Source organism: Malurus melanocephalus, unplaced genomic scaffold (assembly GCF_030028575.1).
Source record: "Malurus melanocephalus ecotype Western Australia unplaced genomic scaffold, MMel_1.1 scaffold_315, whole genome shotgun sequence".
NCBI lineage: Eukaryota > Metazoa > Chordata > Aves > Passeriformes > Maluridae > Malurus > Malurus melanocephalus.
The window spans coordinates 336,294-357,962 of NW_026623547.1; the positions used below are offsets into that span (position 1 = coordinate 336,294).

General features: G+C 36.5%; 1 protein-coding gene across 1 annotated transcript in view; it reads right to left on the reverse strand.

Moving 5' to 3' along the window:
* PLCL2 (phospholipase C like 2) overlaps window positions 1-21,669 on the reverse strand; it is a 101,052-nt gene that overhangs the window by 37,787 nt on the left and 41,596 nt on the right. The window contains exons 3-4 of the mRNA XM_057377430.1: window positions 6,246-8,732; window positions 2,813-3,016 (exon numbers count right to left, since the gene is read on the reverse strand). Of these exons, the coding sequence (XP_057233413.1) occupies window positions 2,813-3,016; window positions 6,246-8,732 (2,691 nt within the window). The remainder of the gene's footprint in view (window positions 1-2,812; window positions 3,017-6,245; window positions 8,733-21,669) is intronic.

The following is a 21,669-nucleotide window of genomic DNA, read 5'->3' on the forward strand; positions in this document are numbered from 1 at the left end:
CAGTTCCTCCATTAATATGGCAGAGAATGCAGACAATTTAAGAAAGCATTATGTGCTATTTGTTTAAAGATAAAAACTCCAAATACCTACTGATATACTTTATTATCATTTACCTCACTGTTTCATTAAAAAATATACCAATAAAATATATACCTATGCTACACTGAAGATACTCTCTCCTTTCCTTGTGCCCCTGCAGTACTACATTTATTTGTAATTATTTCAATGTGGACTGATTGTCCTGCTCTAAAGGTCTTGCATTCTTTCTCACTCTACAAAGCAACAATGAGTCCCTCAAGCACTCCCAATGTAACAAATTCTGAATAATTAAAATCTTGAACATGACTTYCTATGTCTATTATTATTTTATAAAAAGGAGAGTATTTCTGACAAATAAAAATCCTTTATTAACTAAAGATATCGTGAACCTGGACAGCCACACTTTGAGAATGCCATTACATGTGCCATGCTGAGAGGGCACACAAGGTAACAACATTTATGATACCAAGGTTTGTTTCATAAACATTTAACTCTATCTTTGTTATCCACATGATTTCATCCAGTTCTTGACACAGTTACATAATTCTGACCTATATTGAGGCCTAAGCCAGCAGAGAGCAAGACAAGTAGGTAATTATTACTTTGACAGAACATCTACCCTTTCTCAATTCAGGATAAAGAACTCTCATTATTAAGTAGAATTTTACACCCACATATTAATCAATCGTGACAGAAATATCCCCAAGTCAAAACTAATGAGGTAAGATGTGTCCTTTTGAGGGCTCATTATATTAACACACACCAAAATCACAGCCCCCCTCCCCTTCACAATCTATAAAACTGTCACATCTAAACATCTGCCACTGTGGCAAACACCAATAAATGAACTATACGGCATCACATCTCCTCTCTTTGAGGAAAGGATGRTAGAGATGTCTCCCACTGTTTCACAATTGCTTTCAGAAATAAGAGCATGGGAATATGGCTCCCATGACTGAATTCATTTTCCATCACGCCCTACAGATTTCAATTGCTTAAAATCTTTCAATTTCTTAAAATCAAACTGAACAGAGTATTTGCAAAACCCAAATGTCACACACTGAATGCATCTCATTATTTTAACTCACAACTTTTATTTGATTAAAATAATCTTAAATTTACTTATCTTCATCATCATTTAGAGCTAGAAGCACTATCATACTCAGTTTGAAACTGAGTATTTATATTGTAGGGATGGGAACATGAAAAAATGCTTTTTGCCACTAAAATAGGTTCTATTACTTTTACATGCTGACAGTAAAGTACAGATTTCTCAAGTACAGAAATATTCAAATCATGTAAAGACTATAACATGTGTGTAGAAAAAAACACATGTGAGAGACAAAGAGCAAACCCAATTTAGATTGTAAAGATTTCTGGAATCACAAGTTTAAGTGACACCTTTGTCTAAGTGACATTCAAACCAAAAATGTACTCCAGACTTAGAACTAAGATTTTAAGTACCTGGAATAGCTTAATAACTAACAAGCAACACCACCACATCAGAAAAAACTGCAGGTAGAGACATCTCCATCAAGAAAACAGAACTTCTTTAGGTTTGTGTTAGAGCTGTAATCCCAACAATCAAGCTTGTCTCCATCCTAATTACAGTGACATCCTATAACTACCTACTATCCTACTAATAGGATATATACTATCTTCTTGTAGCTGTGCTATCATTATAAACAGATTCTGTAGCATTTACAGCACCACTGAACCACATAAACTCTGCCTAAATTGCTAATTATTCAACGAGTGGATTTTTTTTTAATTTGGTATAGCATAATTCTAAAGCTACTTTTTCTTTAGAAAGCAGTTTACAAGATTCATATGAAACCAGGCCACTGGTTTGTTTTTCCCTCCATTTTTCTTTAAATGGCAAATGACTTGATGCCACCGGGTGAGATTTCTCATTTTAGCACACAAAATTAATGCAAAATTATCATCTAAATATGAAAGAAAATATTAAATAAATGAATAAATAATCGATTACACTGTAACAGATTACTTCAGTGGAAGTAAGGAGGACATTTCAAATCACACTCCTCTGGATCTTTTTTCCACATTTCAAATTAATGCAATGCAGATGTGTATCAGTTTTTATCRGTGTATTAGTTCTTCCTTCCTTCTCTCTTGCAACATGCTTAATTTCCAGCCTCTAAAGACGTAATTTATGTATTTACTGAAACATATTACTTATTGAAACATATCGTCTGAAATTAACATTACAGCTGCTTACATGTTTAGAAATGCCTAATGAAATGACATCTTTAAGACAGAGAAAAGGAAAATCAAAGAGCATGTGTAGAACTTTACACTTTAAGGTGCTTATCAAATGACAATACCTAAAAGCAGTGCCTGACAYCTTCGTACTCTATGTTCTGTCAAATCCAAAATAAACCAAGAGCCACAAAGTGGAAAATGTAAWGTAACAAGAGGTGTATAGATACACAGAAAGTTTAAAACTACTGAAAAGCACGCAAGTTAATACATCCTCCTCTGTTAAATCCTCTTGATTATAATCTCTTTATCTTCTTCAGTGTACAAATACGTGTTTGCWTGCAGTATATTAATAATCTCTGTTTTACCCTGTGTGAAAACACTATCAGTTGCTGTACATTCATGAGAAAAACTTCCAAGCACAAGTAATGAAGCATGAAATAGGAAGTCACAGGTTAAAAATTCTTTCAAAACAGGCATGGTACTCTATAATACATATAGTTTTAAGAAGTTTTTCAAATAGACATAAGACAACCACAAAGACACTACTCACCATTTCATATGCTGTTACAATCTTTTTCAAGACCTCTGGAACAATYCCTTGGAGCTCCATAGTTGGATATTGATCGCTGAGATTCACWACTACCAAGGGTGTATTATCAGGCCCAACCAAGTGCATAGACACCGCCAAAATGCACTGCATAAGATTTGCTACAGGGGAGAGGCCACATAATTCTTTGAATGAAACTACTGCATTCTGCAAAAAGGAAAGAAAGAGTTTTCTTTACAGTTAAACACGAAATTTAAAGTCTTGCTCTTTCAGGATAAAATACTTTAGTGTTACACTTGAGCACAATGTTGAGCTACAATTACCACAGCTTTTCCCTGAAGAACTGGCAGTTTTTAAAACCAACCAATATTACACACATATTTTACAAAAAATGTTAAAAATTCAAATAATTCAGTACATACTACAGAAAAAAAACCCACCTATTTAGAACAAGTATATTTCCTCTCTATCACAACTAAAATGACCTATGGAAATAAGCATAAACTAAAACATATTGGTAATATATTTTGAAAAATTCTAAGACAATGCCACTAAGAGAAACTAAATATTAGATGCTGAATGTTCCAATTAAGCAAAGTGAAGTAGAAGGAGGAATCCAGCACATTTATAACTTTAAACATATCTGAACTATAGCCCAGACATGCTGTGGATCTGCTGGCTCCCATTTGGTGTGATTCACAGACCCAGCATTCCACTATCGATGTATTCCTATCAGASTCACACCTAAGTGAATTTTTAAGGTACTTTAAATTCAATACTGATTCTGTACCTTTCCCTAAGATTTCTTACAGTTATATTTTATAACCAGTATGGTAGAATATAAAAATGAAAGTTTAAACTTGAAGAAAATTTACAGCATTGGGAATACAATGTGACTCCAAGTAGCCACTGATATTTCCATGATGGGAATATTGTCAGCACTCTATTGAATTTAGGATTTTTGTACCAATTGGGAACTSATGATCTACACCATGTCTGGAGTTTGTGTTCCTGTAGGAAATAAAAACAAAAATATTATATATTTAAGTTACAAATGTGCTCAGTGCTTCTTTTTCTCATGTTGCACCCAGGCAGGGTATCTGGTACAGATTTTCATTTTAATCAGAACCTCTTTCCATCTTGGTGGCATGGTAAGGSTCATTTGTGGACATGTCTCCTAGAAAGACATAATGCCAATCTTAATGCAAACAGGAATCGAATGTGCAATATTTTTCKGTCCCTTTACCAGACAAAATACCAAAGCAGACTTCCAAATAYGTATGCACTGCATATACAAAATTATGAGAACACTAAATTGCATCCACCCAGTCACTTACAGTGTACTTCAGGTAAACGTTCARGAAACAGAAACTTCTTTTATTGACTGAACTACACCTTAATGACAATAATTACACAGCTGAAGAGACTGACATTGGGAAGTCCATTCAAGCAGATTTTGCTTAAGTACCACGGGTATGCCATTATGAAAAACCATTTCACAGAGAGGTTAAYGAGGACCCAGGGAATGTGTACATTCATTAATGACAGGCAGGACAGGACTAATATGTACTACTGGTGTAACTCTTGCCTTTGGACTTCCAACTCTATATCCAGAGCCTACTCCTCATACTGTTAAGTAACTTAAACATGCAACATTGCATCCAGTTTAATCACATTATACTTTTATCAGTGATTTATATGTACCAAGTTATGACATCAGCTWTTGCCATGGTAATGTAGAAACAAAAGAAACAAAAAAGGCTATTTCACTACAGATTTAGAGAAACCATTAAACTTGATGCTGCACATTTTCTTTYTCCTTCTTCTTCCATTTTGTATCAAAAACACCAAACTAATCAACTTTGCCCTTCATCATCTGGCTTTTGAGGATATTCTTTGCATATCATAAAAATCATTACAATTTATAATACAAAATTTCAGTAATAAAGAAATTAAACAAATGTCACATTCCATGACATCAATTGATACTTATGTTAATTGAGTGGTTTATTTGCTTTTATTAGCTATAAAAACTTAGTTACACAGAGTTTAAATTGTGCACGTTATATAATCTGTTAGTAGAGTTAAGAAAAACTAATCTTCTCTCATGAGCCTAAAAYATCTTCTTGATAKCATTTTGAGAGATAATGGTAAATTCCATTGATAGCACATCTTTCAAACTGACATATTARAGTAATAAAATACCTTTTAATATCTCATGTTCAAAGAAACCCCACTGTAGAATCTGTTTTCAATTGTATCATTATACTGTGCATAATGCAGCTCGCACATTAAAGAGTTTAACGTAGGTGCACAAAATTCTGTGTTTTCACTGCTTCCTCAACTCAGCTGTTCCCTGAAAAGTATCTTAAAATACAKTATTCTTTATATGATAGAATTCTTCTTCAGTAGGTAATCTACAGGTAAAGTTCACTTTACATGCAGCCTGTAACTTGAAACATTTATGAGTCAAAGTATYATCCCTGCATTTTTTTAATTATCTTTTAAAAGAGCAAATTTATATACCAAGTGGAACAGAAGAGACGCATAATGATGTATTAATTTCTTCTTTAATATAAAATTAGCTTTAAAATTGTATTATTATTATTAGAATCTCTTTAATATAAAATTATTAATGAAGGAAATTTATATGCACTGATTTGCCTTTAAAATCCAGAATCAGGTCTCAGACATTTCCTTTAATCTGTTTCCCCTTAACACTATATAGCAGCAAGACGATTTAATRGGTCACTCCATGTGAAATGACGATACCTAATTTTGTTGATCACTGCTAGTATACCATCAGAAGTTCATAAATAGTTAAAAGTTTTATTAATGGAACACAACTTTGTAAGTCAATTTTAAGCAATTTCTAAAAGGGGTTATTCAGCTGCAATCTCCAAATACCACAATTTCTGAARTGAGATCTCTTGGCTTCCACAAAACCAAGCACCTCAGCCTGCACTCTTCCCCTAAATTCAATGTGTTTACTAATATGATGTTTAAAGTATGACAACTTTTTCTAGAAGATGCCTTCCAACACCTTAGTACCAATTCCACGTATTTCTAACATAACTAAGAACTGTGGAAAGCAGACAGAACTTTCTGCAAGTACTGCCTTCTATTTGGGACTTTAAAAACACTGACTTTGGTTAGTGTATTTCTATTTGAAGTGTCCTTCAAAGACATAGGATGAGTCAATAGGATTGACTTCTAACACTGGGGTCAGATTTCCAGTTCTCATTCATCAAAATACACATGTGCATTTAAGGTTACATCAATAACAGCTGATGCTCTGACATGATCCATTCTTAATGCTGCTCAGAATTAGACTCAAACAGTTCACTTTACAAGACTCTTAAAAAAGCCCATATTCCATACTCATCATAACACAAAGGTACATAAATGAACCAATAAATTGATTATAAAACTGTACCTGCATATTTTCTCTCAAATCCGTAGCATCCCGAATAGGTTGGAGGGCATTCTTGAATACTTCATCTATTGTTTTAATCCATAATGTTCTCATAGAAGCATATTCCCTTGATTTCTTGCCCTTCCTCACAGAGAGGCCCCGCTTATGAGGTTTCCCACCACCCCTTCGATTAGTAATGGCCACATGCACAAACAAGGAAGCATGAGTTAAACTTTCACCAGTCAAGGACTGCAGAGGAACGTGCCGATAACCAGTCTGGAGACACTCAAAGGGAATAGTGTACTGCCCGATAAACTCGTCCCCAATGTAATCGTCATCCAGCACTACAAAACGCACCATAGCTAGCTCTGGTAAATTTATTTGAAATTCAAAGCTTTCATCGAAAATGGGATTATCCCCGTTCTGATGCATAGTTTTCGTCCTTTGCTCAGCACAGTCAGCAGGGATTCCATGTATTTCAACATAGACATAAGGATCCACAACATCACCTTTGGCACCTGATCCTTTGGGTTTGGGGAAGTTTTGCCCACTAATGATTTTAATGTGAAGCAGCTGAGGCGAAACTCCAGGCACGGTGTCTTTCGTATTAGCACTAAAGAAGGAAACTTCTTCTCTCATGATGGCAGGACGAAGGACGTAGCCACAGTTTCCATTTTGTCGAAACCAACCRATGTTAAGGTCCATCATTAAGCCRGGCGTTTGAAAGTTCATTGCCACTATCTGACAACCACATTTCCAAAAGTCCTGGGGATTCATATTACTAGAGTCAATCCTCATAGGACTGGGGAAAACCCTCGCGAGAAAGCGTTTGTTATAATTTACAAAGTCTCCTGGGTTTTCGTTGGCATATTTGCTAGCAAGCACTTCGTTAAAAGAGCACACTTCCCAGTACTTCTGGAGCTGAAAGGAAACTTGAAACTCTTTGAACTGAACTGATTTACATATGCTTACCAGCTCAGAGAGATCTTTGCAGAGCTGGAATCGTTTCCCTGTCATTGAGTTTTGCTGTTCTACCCCCTCTTTTGCCACTCGCTGTGACATTTCTGCTCCTTCATCTTCATCTGTGACATCGCCCTCTAGTCCAGAACAATTAGCAGAAAGCTTCTTTGCTTTAATYAGTATTTTCCCTTTAAGTGATTCCGGTGATGGAAGATAAGACTCTTCAATGTTTGGAGACTGTGTGTGTAGTTTGTCCCCCAAAATTTTCTTCATGTGTTGTACCATCACTTTCTGCTGCTTAATAGAACAATGATTTTCTAAACACAAAATGAGAGGGTATTCTGAAGCAAAAAAGGCATACTTGTTAATAATGTCAATCACACTACGGAAGACAATCTGAGATGTCATTGTRTGTCCTGTGTAAATCACAGGTTCATTATCCGGGCCATCCCACACATCGAGTTCAACACTTCGACAACCCATTTTTAGAGCACGAATGTAACCTGTGATRTCAGAAGGCCCKCGAAACTGATCCTCTATCAAGTACGTGTTATGAGATGAATTTATAAAATAATGAGATAAAGGTTGTTTCATATCTTGACAAACTTTTTTATGTTCTGGATCAAATATGTGGCAGTCTGGTGAAGTAAGGTAATTYGTAAACCCGTCTATAGAAAGACAACCCTTTTCCTGGCCCTCTTTGGCTGGCTCATATTTCTGAATAATTTCAAGGCTTATTTCTTCCGTGACCTGTGCCATACCCTGCTCTGCTTCCAAAAACATCATGAGGTCCTTGGTATCTAGAAATTCTTTATTGCTTGAAAACTGAACTAACAGGAAATAGATTTCAGGTCTGGTACAAAGCTCATGAAAAACTTCAATAAATTCTTCTTTCGTTACTTCAGTACCAGCTTTTTCCCTGGATCTATGTAACTCCTTGAATTTTAATTCAATTTTATTCGTTTTTAAACCAGGGCTTAAGTCTTTTATAAATTGTACAGCACTACACAGGGGTATATGTCCCAAATTATCTACATCAGATTCACTGAACATTTGTGAAAGCCACGAAGTCCGCATATTATCTTGAGTACTTCCTAGCATATCTAGAGTATGTTTCCCGTAAGAAATCAGGTATCTTAAGCCAGTAACCCAAATATTTGCAACGTCTGCTGARTTAGCAACCAGATCCAGCGACTCATAATTTTCTCCATATATAATGGAAAAAGCACAGTCTTCTGAGATCTGGTCATATATTCCATTGCTGCGAAAAATATCTGTATTTTTTCCCGTTCTTACTTCTTTGATCGATTTAATATCAATCTTCGCTTTTTCAGAATCCTTTTTGGAAGGTTCCCAGCGCAGGGACTGCATATCGGCATCCAGAAGGAAGTACCGGTGGTACACCCTGGAGTTGGAGCGGATCTTCTTGAGCTCAGAGCCTTCCACCATGGCRTTGATGCAGTCGCTTGCACTGCTGATCTTCTTCTCCGTCGGCATGCTGCTGAACGACACGGTCTTCTTCCTTTCTCGCTTCTGTTTCGTACCATCCTAGCAAACAAGGAGGGGAGGGGGAGAAAAAAAGCAATGTATCAGTATGATTTTGCTCAACATTGAAATAGGATTCAACCTAAAGCTGGAAGTTCATCAAGCAGTTCAATAATGTCTGTGTGATGACCAGTAAGAATTTCTATCATAATGAAAATACTCATATTGGCTTAATATTTGCTCTTGCCTCTGTAAGTAATCTTCCAGAGCAATTTTTCAGTACTTTTGACCAGCACAAAATTAACAAAACAAGTTTGCTAATGAAATAATAATGCTGTACCGTTGCATATATGTATATGCATTTTATRAGTAATATTCTACTTATAGAGACAACAGGTCCTAGAATCAAGACAATAGGAGRCAAGCTTTTCTCTGAGTCCTTACATACTCCTACAGATACTTGCAGAACAGAATATATTGCATTTATATACTGTATATACTGTATATATTGTGTACTTATCAGTACAGAATATAATGCTTTAATACTATGCTGACAGGGCCCTTATGAACATCAGAGAAATATTAATACACAATTAACTACATAAAATCCACAGGACATGGTCCAACTACATAAAATCCATAGGATGTAGCCCTAATCTAAGAATACAAGACATTAACAGTGCTTCTTATTTATGCTCAGGTCCTTCACCAGTGCACCCACCCGTGCTCCCTCCACACACTGCCCACAGCACTCACACATCCCTCCCCTGTCGCAGGAAAATACCCATGACAGTCTAAAGGAGCTGCACTGGAACACAAGGGACTGGATTCACTGCAAGTTCTGAGTTTCAGAAAATACTCAGTGACTCAGAAGGGAACTTCTGAGAGGATTTAAATTTAGCTSTTTCCAAAGAACCTTCATGTCACTAAAAAGAATTTGAATTGAAGACCTGCTCAGGAAGGGAAGCACCTTTGCTCTTAAAGCAAATGTGATTCACCATTGCTCTTAAAGCAATGAGAGAACCTGGAGGTCTTACTTTACTAGAGGAAGCTTATAAGGATATATAAGCACTAAAAGAGTGGGGAAAAGGTCATTTAGCTACCTCCATTGTACCTATTTCTGTGAATTAAAGTAAGTGCAAATAAATCACCAACACATGACTTAAGTACAATCGATTCCTTAAGAAGTGAATTTAAGAATCTTGTGTGCTTTCAYTATCTGCATTTTCTAAGACTGAAAAATGCTGGGGATTTTTCCTGAAAGCAACGTGTCTTGATGAGCTAACTTTTAGTCTAAAATAACACTTGCATTAAAAAATATTTTTATATTAGATACCCCAATTAGAAGACTTCTTCTTATAAACCAGCAGAGCTCAAAAAAAATATTTTTCTAGCTTTATAAAAAGAAAAGAATGTTGGTATTCACTCTAAAAGTTTTCCATTTGAAATATGTTCTAGTGCAAATCAGCATTGCTTATATGGCAGAAAGGAAAGTGAAAGAAAATTTTTAACGATTACTATGCTGAACAGATGTTCAAATAAAATCCATCCATTACAAATGCATTTCCAGTTCAGGGCACATGTGCTGTATGTTCAATTTYATTAAATTAAAAATGCAGAGTCCTGGTGTTGTAATTTAATTTAAAAGCATCTGAAAAGTCTTTCATTGAAAACAATGATTAGTAAAGTGAGCAGACTTAATATTTGCTGTTCCGTGTTTGAGAAAATTAATCAACCATACAATTCTTGCACCTTTAATGACAGCAGAATTTGCTTTATTCAAGTTCTCAAGAGAGCAATAAAAGTGAATAACCCTGCAGAGCACTGTTTTATTTCTAACTGCAGACCAAACACCTGCAATGGATACTGCACAGGGTTGATTCTCAGAATCTCATTACAGGTAGTCATGGTAGTCATGAGGATTGTTTTCAAACAACAGAAAATTTCCTTAATTTATTAAAAAAAATCATATGTGATTTTTGTTTACAAAGGTTTTTGTYCTGTTTTAGGTCTGGCTTGTCTGTCTACCTATTTATTTCTCTTAATCTGAAATGGTGGCACAGAACAGCCCCAATAAATGAGCAGTGATATTCCYGCCTGGTACTTCAGGGCTTGGAATTAAGCATTTTGAAACTCCTTAATGCTCCAGATTTCTCAGTCACAGACCTGGGAGTGGGGAACATTTCTCAAACTGCTGAGTGAGAGACAGCTGACAGACAACCTCCTGACACCAGAACCATCAAGCCCTGGGAAGTATTACCTTGCCTGACCACAATCAGAAGAAAAGTCTACACCCTTCTCTATGATCAGGACTGTATCTGATCCAAGACACTGAACTGAGAAGCAAAAAAAAAAATCTTCCATTTCTTGATGCCATCTGATGCAAACAAGTTCATCTCAAGGCAGCCCCATTCCCAGCTCTAGTTACTGAAAGCCTAAATTGGAGTTCATGCATGTGGATCAGAGGARTAATTCAATATACCACCTGCAAGATTATTTTGCTTGTCTGCCCGCTGAATTCAAAGCCAGTTYACCAGCACTCTTCTTTTTTTGCAGGGTAAAGCAATCTAAACACTCAGATTATTTAGATAAAGCCAGCACCACAGKCTGAATGCCTGTGAAAACATTCTGAGCTCCAGAATACCCTTCAGAAGTTTTTGCTTCTCCAGAGATCAATAATCCTGAGCTACCAGATTGCCTGTGCAAGTCCCCATCCTGACAGAGACATGATAGTCATGATYAATCTGCATAAACAAAATAACTTCAAGTATTTCAACAAAGATACTGGTGAAAAGTACACACCTGTCTGAATTACCCACCTATCTGGAAAGACACAGAGAAGAAACTCTCGCTCATAAGCTGAGAATCAGTTGCATAGAGCATACACAAACTGTGCAAAACATGTTTGTGAGCCTTGGCAATATAATTTGGCATGGAGGGAGCAGACAGATCTGTTCTGCTATAAGAGGAGGATTTCCCCCTGAAGGTGARGTGGCATTTGTGAGCTGGGTCAAGTCTCTCATGGCCTTAGGTCTACCTTGAACCAAAATGACTGGCACATCAGAAAACTCTATGTAMAAACTGAAAACTGGATCTGAATGAGCACAAGAGCAACTTCTTGGCATTCATGAGACTTACAGGGCTCTTGCTGTTCAACATGCTCAAAGTGACACTGACTCCACAGCGCAGATGCATAATTCAGTCCAAGGCAGCAGCTACAATTTTTGCACTGAAACWACTTCCAGTCATTCTAGGATCTGCCACACAACGAAGACCAGGTCAATCTTCCATTTGTAACATAYCCTGCCATTACTGCAGGATTTCCCTTAAAGATTGAGCTTCATAAGACTTAATCACTGAAACCAGAACGACCACCTCATCAATATATTTCCCAACGCTATTCATGCCCCAACCAAGGTCACCTGCAACATGTTTTGAGGAACAGACCAGACCACAGATAAAACTGCTTTGAAACATTGCTCATAACCGCTACAAACGACTACACAAAAAGTTTAATTTATCCAGGAGTTCCTAGCAACAGAAAGCAAAGCATCTAGCAGTTCAAATAACAGAAACAATTCCAGCTGTCATCCATGGCACTTAAGAGACAGAGACAGCTGGAGAAAATGGATTAAAGGCACAAGGGGGGAAGAGTACATCCATGGTAACTTTTTTTTATTCCTCTCAAGGTACCAACAAAGAAATAGCTCTGTGACTAAGACAGCACTACCTACAAAATAGAATTCTGGAGACAACRGAGAATCTTGAATCAGACAGTGAGGGAGATGCACATCATTCCTGAACTGCAAAGCTTTTAATTTATGCAATTTTATGACAAAATTACTCAAAATGCAGTTCCAATAACCACTGGCAGTGACAGGGACAGCAGTAGAGTTTAAACAGAGATTTGATAATGTAACAGATCAGGATGATACAGGAAACAGTAAATAGTGTAAGGTTTGTAAACAACTCCTAAAGGGAAGGAAGCAGAGAGCRAACTTTATGACCTGTAAATGCCCAAATGAATCATTCCCCAGAAGCAGTACTTAAAAAATATTCAAACACCAAGTTGCCAAGATTTTTAGGTACCGCTTGATCCAGTGGAATTAAGAACACTTATATCCTAAGGCAGGGCCACTTTCATCAAACTGGAAAGTGTAGGGCTGCAGGCAGAGCTGTGCAGGACACTCCTTCCACCTGCCAGTGCAGAATGGTCCTCACACTGGCCCATGAAAACTCTGGAGATGGGTGCCTGCCATCCTCCCTCTGCATGACTAAAACCACCTGCAGGTCTGAGGGGGCAGCTCCTGGACTGGAAAATCCAGGCCTCCATCTKCATTTAGCCTCCTAGAGCACTCTTTGTAGAACAGAGCACTTTAAAAAGAAAAGACAACGGTAACGAAAGGAAGTGGCACAATGACAGATTTCTAGAGTGCTCATCTGGGAAGTGAAAGTCCCTGATGTCATAAAACATAAACATTGCACTTGGTGACCCTGAATGCAAGATTTAGTCCACATCAGGGACCTGAACASTGAATTCTGTCCTTTCAGTATGCAACTCCCCAGGTGACAGCTCCTGCTGCTACTTGTTTATGCTCTAACCATAAAGGATTTCCATTCATTTTTATACACCAGAGGTTCCCCAAAGCGTGGAAGGCGGCTCCATCCAGGTGTTGAGAGCACTCCCAGACACCCAGGCACAGGGAGCAAGATCTAGCAAGGTCTGTACCTGGGTGTAGTAATAAGACTGCAATCGTACAGCATCTCAAGACTTTCAAATACATAGCTGGGATTTTTTTCTCTTTGCATATAAGTTGTGAATTAATTGGCATGCTTGTGAATCTGAAGGCCAGGGGTTTGCCAATACTCTGAGCAATTACAGGTGAGTAGGTGAGAAGAAAGCCAAGCCTAAGTTCGGTAATTTTTTTTTCAAATTACAGAATTATTTCATGTCATATAATGTGAAAGCTACCACATGTTTTAKAAGAAATTGAACGTATATCAGTAGCCAACAGTTTCAGTAAATTCATTACTTTATGATGAGAACAGGCAGCCTGATGATCTCCATGAAGAACACAGAGTGAAACACTCTTCTGACTGCAGAGCTCATTAATGACTTCATTTTTTAATAGTACATGTTATACTTATGTAGCCAGTTTGAGTACAAAACCTGCCTGTTTTCATCATATGCAATTCAGAAWTAATTGCAAAGTCACCTAGCTTGAAGACGTGATGTCTAACAGGCCTRTTTCAGGAAGTGGTAAGTTAAACCTTAAGCATTTTTCTTCAAAACAAAAAGCTTGCATTTTCTAGATGTTCTTCATACTTAAGAAAGCATGTTTATATACAGTTAAGTCCACTCAAAAGAAAAAACCATACATTTAAGTCAGAACTTTAAAATATTAATTTTCTAAATGCATTTTGTTAAAATTATTGTAATACCAGTCATTTGTTCTTTTCCAAGGTTTCACCTGGGGTTTTAGAGCTATAAATGCAAGTGTAGATGAGCAAATGAGCTAMAAATGCAATGTTAGTATCATATAATCCCTATAAATACTTTTAACACTAAAATATTAAGTTTTCTTTTTAAAAAAGCAACAGCAATAATGAACAGGGAAACTTGTTTTTGCAAACACATACCAGAAAAAAAAAAAACATAGTAGTTATAATTTTCCTATGCACAGCTGCCAAGTCATTCCACAACACAGAAYGTAGCATTATAAAAGAGGCCAAGTAAGTTTTAGTGTGAATCAGGAAAAAATAAGGAAGGAAAATAACAGGTAGCTTAAATCAGCAATGTTCCATCTTTGATACACAAAATTCAGCATTGATTTCAACAGGTACATGTAGTAAAAGGCAGAGTGAGAGCCTTCTTTGGAAAAGGGATGGGGAAAGGGAGAAAAGAGCTGGTCAAGGGGAAGAAGAGAGAAGTGCAGAAAAGGCACTTCACCATCAGGAGCCATGTCCCCAAAGGCAGGAGTTTGGAGCTCTCCATCCTCGTCCTTAAGGCACCCTCTCTCAGCCCAGCTCTCCTGGAATCAACAACTCAGCAGAAGAATCTGCTGACAGCCACCACTCAACCCCTCTCTTCCTACACTCTTCCTAGTCAGCACCTTTTAATTTGCCATTTCCAGGAGATTCTCACTAACACACTGACCCGGATTCACTAAAAGGCACACTCTTTTTATTGCTGGAACACAGCTGTCCAAAGCTTCCAGAGCATGTGGAAACCAACAACAAGAAAAAAACTCTCTAGTCTGAAGYCTAGACTAAAGTAATCAGCGGCTCAGGAGACAGGATCCCAAACACTCCAGAAATGGTGCATGGTTAAACCACACGGTGTCCAACAGTTTCCGTAGCCACTGCTCACCTGCACACAGCTCTGAGCAGTTGTGTTTAATTTAAGACAAAGCAGAATCCTCAACTGAAATAACAACCATTGAGGAGAGACAAAACATCAGCTATCTGGGAAAACACAGGTCCTCCCACTTGTTGTGAATCACTGTATTTGTGCTCAGCATTTAAATATTTTCCCAAACTGGTACTCATGACATATCTGTTGTTTGCAGGAAGCTTTTAGGAGGAACGTATTTTTCTAATGTGTGGTGGTTTGACCCCAGCCAGACCCAGTTACACATGTTATAAATAACAATGAGGAGGAAAGAAAATATGATTAGCTGAACAAGTAATAATTATGTCTTTTTTTTTAACTAAAGGAATTCTGTGATTAAAGGAATATGGACACAGGTGCAAGTCTTAACTCAATATTCAAATAAAAATTACCTATATTATTTCAGATGAGCAAATTGCATGGTTCATGATACAGTTAAACAATTCCCTCTTCAACCCCTCTTCAAAACATTTTCTGTTCTATCTCTTCTTCCTCCTGCCCCAGTTGCATGTCCCTTTTCCCCACTTTATCTCCTGAGGCCCTCATTAGCATCTGTCTGATACACAGTAAGCTAATTTACCTCATAACCTCAGGAAACAAAATATCTATGTTCTTCCAAATTAGTTTTCCGCAATTTTAGTGAGCTGAAACAGTTTTCCACGTGAACAGCTAAGCATCAGAGCTGGTTCAAAAAAAAAAAAAAACTAGTAAAATAGTTAATGGTCTGTATACCAGGCAAGGCTACTTTATGCATTATTTAAAAAAAAAAAAAAAAAAAAAAAAAAAAAAAAAAAAAAAAAAAAAAAAAAAAAAAAAAGGAAAAAAAAAAAATTGCCCCCCCCCCCCCCCCAAAAAAAAAAAAAAAAAGCTAGAAACAAGGAAATGATTAAAAATTGGAGGACAAAATAGATTCACTCACTTTCATCAAAAAATTAATTCAATTAAAACCAATGTAGTTGAAGCTGTTCTGTTGATATCCAGTCTAACATGAACTGACAGTAGAGTTTTATGTCATTGGGTTTAGTAGTGGACTTGATAATCTTAAAGGTCTCTTCCAATATTAACAGCTCTATCAGGGAAAACAAAATCTCTCATCTTGGTCCACCTCACAAGACATACAGCAACAATTTCATAAAAATATGAAACATAAAGGCAAGGTATAAGAAAAAACTGCCAACACCATAAAAATAAGAGAATTGAGGTTCTCAAGCTCTAGGGCTCATTTTGTTCTGCCTCATTTGAAGAAAACAGGACACCAGAAAATTTATGATCCCATGATATGAGAAAGATCACTTTCCCACTGCCATCAGAAAGGGCAGAGAAAAACGGCAGCGTGTGTTGGCCTTGTTGCTGTTACAGCAGGCAGTTTAACTCAAAGACTGTGACTGCAATGAGCCAGGAAATAACAGGATATGGTTTTGCAAATAAAGTCTAGACTAAAGGCTTTCTTTGCAAAAACTTCCCACAGAAGAGCTTATTCAGTCATTTGATCATTTTATCAAGAGCAAAGAAACTGTATTTTAACATGCTTTTTATGTTGCTACCTTAAGTACCCTAAGGTTTTTCATTATTCAAGTGCTCTCGCAGGATGTCACAAGGGAGCTTTCCCTGACTCTCTGCTACATGGCACAGATACGGATTCACAGAATATTCCGAGGTGGAAGGGACCCACAAGGATCAGCAAGGCCAAGGCAGACCCTTCTTCCAYGAAGATGCCCAAGACTTCCACAACCTGCTCCTTACATAAATCCACTCCATATTCTCTTGAAGAGAAAGTAAACAATCTGATATTCCTTATTCTGCTGAGAATAAAGGAGTTGGAGCTACCTTTACAATGTTTGATTTTGACCTAAATTTTAAAAAGTCTGTGACAACTAAGACTTCCCCATTCTGCAGTTTCATGCTTCCATGAACATTTACCTTCTAGCAGCAATTTCTAGGATACACCATTCTAGGATTCTGTCATTTTAGAGCATACTTTTATAATTTAGTTATATATATTATACCATGTCTTACATTATAATTCTATAATACATTAATACTTATATGTATTATATATATATAATATCTGAATATTAAAACACAGTAGCAAAACCAAAATTCAAACACCATTGAGGCATTCTTTCTTGTATAAATGCATCTGCATTTTTATGAAATTAAAATAAAGGGGCATTTGGTTTCAGGGGTTAATTTACAATACAGATGAGCAGGGGAAAGGGGAAAAAAATGTCTGATCTTAAAAGAAAATAAATAAGAAGCATTTAAGGAAACTACCCAGACTGCTGTAAGCACTGAGGGAGCCAAAGCCTGAGTTTTGCTTGGCATGAATGTCTCAGCTCTTAGTGTTACAGTTCAGGCTTCTGGGGAGCATTTCCAAAGGAGCAAAAGAGGTATCCCATTTTCACAAAYTCGATAAAAGCAAAACATGCATATTTCAGATCCAAACAACCAACATTTTAACCAAATTCACATAAACTGCACCAATTATATATGAAAAACAGCAGTTACTATGTACTGAGTCTTAAACTGAGGAAACCGCACTGACAGAAAACTGYTGAAAATTTCTTGATGGCATGAAGAGTTTTAACCCTAGATGAGCAAGTAGAGAGTTTTTTAGACTACTAATTTCTCACGTATTAAGAATTTATATCTAAAGCATGACAAACAGATCACTTTAACTACTACAGAGAAACTTATGTTTATTATAACCATTTATTTTTTTCTGCCACCTCAAATCAGAAAAAGTAAATGCAGCTACAGATGCTTTTAGCTTGAATAATAACTGAAGATGACAAAGCTGATGCTACATATAAAGGTACTGAAGGATTTGAAATTGGCTCAACAAAATGGCTCAACAGGTTTCAGCAGGCTCAGGAGTGAAGAAGGCTCTGAGTCGTCACTATTAACAAAAACCAGCAAGATGCTCTTTCTGCATACATGCAGGACTATTTAAACTCTGAGCATTTTCATTTTCAGGTCTTCAATAACATCCAAAGTACTCAAACATTATAGCTAAGATAGATTTTCAGGAGTATTCTAACCAAAACTTATCAACAAGATTTAACATGCAGCAGTCTGAAGTTGAATAGCAGATATTTTTCAAGTATTCATAGCTGCACGTTAGTTCCACTGGTAGAAAGCATGGCATTTTTCCATTTCTTGTTTCAGTCATAAACAGCAATTTGACCGAATTGGCAAAATAAGTAACACAGCTGTCAGGCTTTAAAGCAWAAGTACAGCATGTGGGTGACTTTGAAATACAACAGAATAACTACATTTAAGATTTCTGTAATTTCAGGTGCAGGCTCTGTAGAAAGCTGCTTCACCTCTCCCTGTGCTGCTCCCCTTCAGCATCACAGAGGAAAGAGAAGCCAACAGTACCACCAGCAAGAGGARACACTGAGTACTGGCTCAAGCCCCCCTACCCTCTTCCACTCTTGGAAAAGCCTTTCCAGCAGCTTTTACAGATTTTCCCAACAGATATAAATGTTGRGTTTGGTTTACTTGTTTGGGTTTTTACCAACTTGCCTACCTAGCAGACCCTATCCTACCTGATTCAAAACAAAGCAGGATAAACCACCTGGCAAAAACAAGCTTGAAGAGTGTGCATCTTAGGATGCCATTACCAGTACATACTCCATGAAATTACAAATATTTAAATACTAAAAAAACAGTCATATGGAAAACAACACCTTACTCCATGCAGGCAAGATTCTTATTTACAATGCTACATATGCCACCAACATATGAAAATAATTGTGTTTGTTATGACTGACTAATTTAGAAAGCAGAAAAGTACTTGGTCTCTATTGTGAGAGGAAATCTACATGATACTCCCTTAACTGTCAACATGTCTTGCTCACAAAAAATAAACAGCAGATTGACCACAAATGTGATATATGATTCATACGAACGGCTTTTTCACACATCCTTACAGGTCATCCCGCCCAACCTCTCAGCACAATGTTATGACTAAATCATGCAATTTTACYTTCCCTGATGAGGCAAAATGTTCACTTCCACCTGTGCTGTCAATTTGTGTATTTTGTCCAAATTTCAATCCAAATGTCATCTGCTCTCTTGGAAAGCTCCTGGTGTCTCTTTGTGTTCATTCCTGTCTCTAAGTGTTTTCCAGGAAACATCRCAGAAGTAAAATTATCACCTATAAATTATTTTTTCCAAGTCAGATGTTCAGGCTTCAGAGTAAGAAAATGTAAATTTTTTTTTCATTCTAAAATCTATCATTACCACTGCCCTGCAGCTTTCAATTCATCAACTGATTTTATTCACTCTAGTGATTGATGAATGCTGTCTTCAGATTTGCTTCTGGACTAATTATAATTGGACTAGCAAATTTCACAAGATAAYTTTAAAGAAAGAGATGGAACTTCACAGRGCAAATTGTTCTCCTTGTGTGGTTTGAGATAAGTTCCTTTTTGTCAATTAGGAGAGTGACTATTATCAACATTAACTCTTTAATGCCACAAAAGAGTCCATGCACATAATTCAGTATGAAGTAAAATTAAARAGTTAGAACTTTTTAAAACTTACGACTTGCTAAATAAATATAATCTTTCTGASTTGCTACTTCAGCCTCATTACTTAGATGGCAATGATAATTAAATAGTGATAACAAGCTGATTTTTAAGGACAATTCTTATAAATTAGATAAAATGTACTTACTAGGTAGGTTATCACTGCTCAGCAATCACCTAGGCACACAAGACATGAGTACTCAAGTATCTCTGCTAACCAYGTAAGGCTGTTTCTGACTTGTTTTCCTTGTTGATTTTCAGATGTATGTTATTCATAGTTGTCAAAAAATTATAGGAAATCCTCCTGCTGAATGCTACATCAATGCCCYTCTCCCCCCTTAACTTGGGTCTTTAATTATTCATAACAGTTACAGGCACTTAGGAAAGAACAGTGAACTATAAATATTTAATACAAGATGCCTGTAACAGAAAGACATGAGAGAGACTACAAAAATCAAATAGTGTAAAGTATTTGTTTATCCTAAGTAAAATAAAAAGCAAGGCAGGTAATCTTTATATTTTTAWAAATGTTCATAGCTTTGACAAACCAAACCTAGTAAGTCATCTGTATGCTTYACCAAATAATTACAACTAAACAAATAAAAATTGGCAGGTATATCAGTTTGCTTCAGACTCTTAGTATTTTAAAGGGATCTATTTTGATCACTTTCTACAAGTTTGCCTTGTGAGGAATGCAGAATAAGCATCAATACAGGACATCACAGTTTCAARTTGTTGAAGGATGCAAGAATCAAGAACAAGTACACTGAAGACAATTTTTGAATTCTCATCTACGATAGCAGCATCTTGGCAAGTAGTTGCTATGAAATTCTCAATATAGATTAGAATTATAGCACTTGGGRTGGTAAGAAAGTATGCAAGAATTTAAAAATATTGCAAAATAAGGTTTATAACCCTTCTAGTGGTGAAGGAAGGCTACAGTATAGTGTGTACTCAAACTTCAGTACAATATGGCCTGCAAAAATAATACTCCTAGTTTTCAGAGTTCCCTATATTTAACATTTGGTACAGGCAATAATGAAAATATGGTAATACCATAATTGTGTTCTGTGAAGGAAAAAAGTAATTACTAGGAAAACAAGACTCCTTTTTGAAACCACTAAGTCATACAAGGGAAATATCATTAATCTTTCATTACTATCTTCATGTACCATATCTCAATACCCTGCATGCAGCTTTCTAAATTTCTTACACACCACAAWTGCTCAAAAAGTCACAGCACAGAGCACAAAAATTAACTCACGTGACATCCAAAACTAAAATCAACCACAGAAAATAATTTCATCRAATGAAAACTATTTTCTTATCTGTTTTCTTCAAATTGAATTACCTTGGGCTCACTGTGAAACCGAAGGCCTCCACTGATTTAGCCCACAGCTARAAGTGTTATCCCTGTCTTTTTAAATCAGTTCAGCCATGAAGGCTCACTTGCCTAAACCAACAGGAAAAAATGTGCATGGCTGGGGTGGGTAAGAAGAGGCTGAAGAAGAAAAGTTTAGATAATRCTTAGAAACTATATTAATTTTCCTTATATCGACCTTAYAGMCACTTACCATGKAAACTCACTGTGGTTATACGATTTCATGRGGAGAAGTTTTATTGTTTGATGTAACAGAGAGACAGAAGGTAGAACTGTTCTCTCACAGTCAGCATCTCACTCTCCCAGCTTCCTACTTTCAACTTCATTTCCTCTTTTGTTATAATTACTGCTTTAACAAAACTTTCCAAACATATTTTATTATTTTAATAGTTCATATTTTTTTTATTTTAAAATTATTTAAACATTTATCTTCAATATGGAAACCTTTGTGAAAAAGATGTTTTCTTTTCCCAACAGTGTTAGTCAGAATGGAAAATGTATCATAGGAGCCCCTTTCGTACTTAAAGCTTGCAGACAGTTTAATCAAGATGTGGTATATTTAGATATCAAGATGAGAGTATATTTAGATTGTACTTAAAAGTTTGCCTGCAGAGTGGACAGTAAGGTAAAGAAAATTCTAGCTGTAAATGACACCAGTGTACCAGGAAAAGTACTAAAATGGACACAGTTATA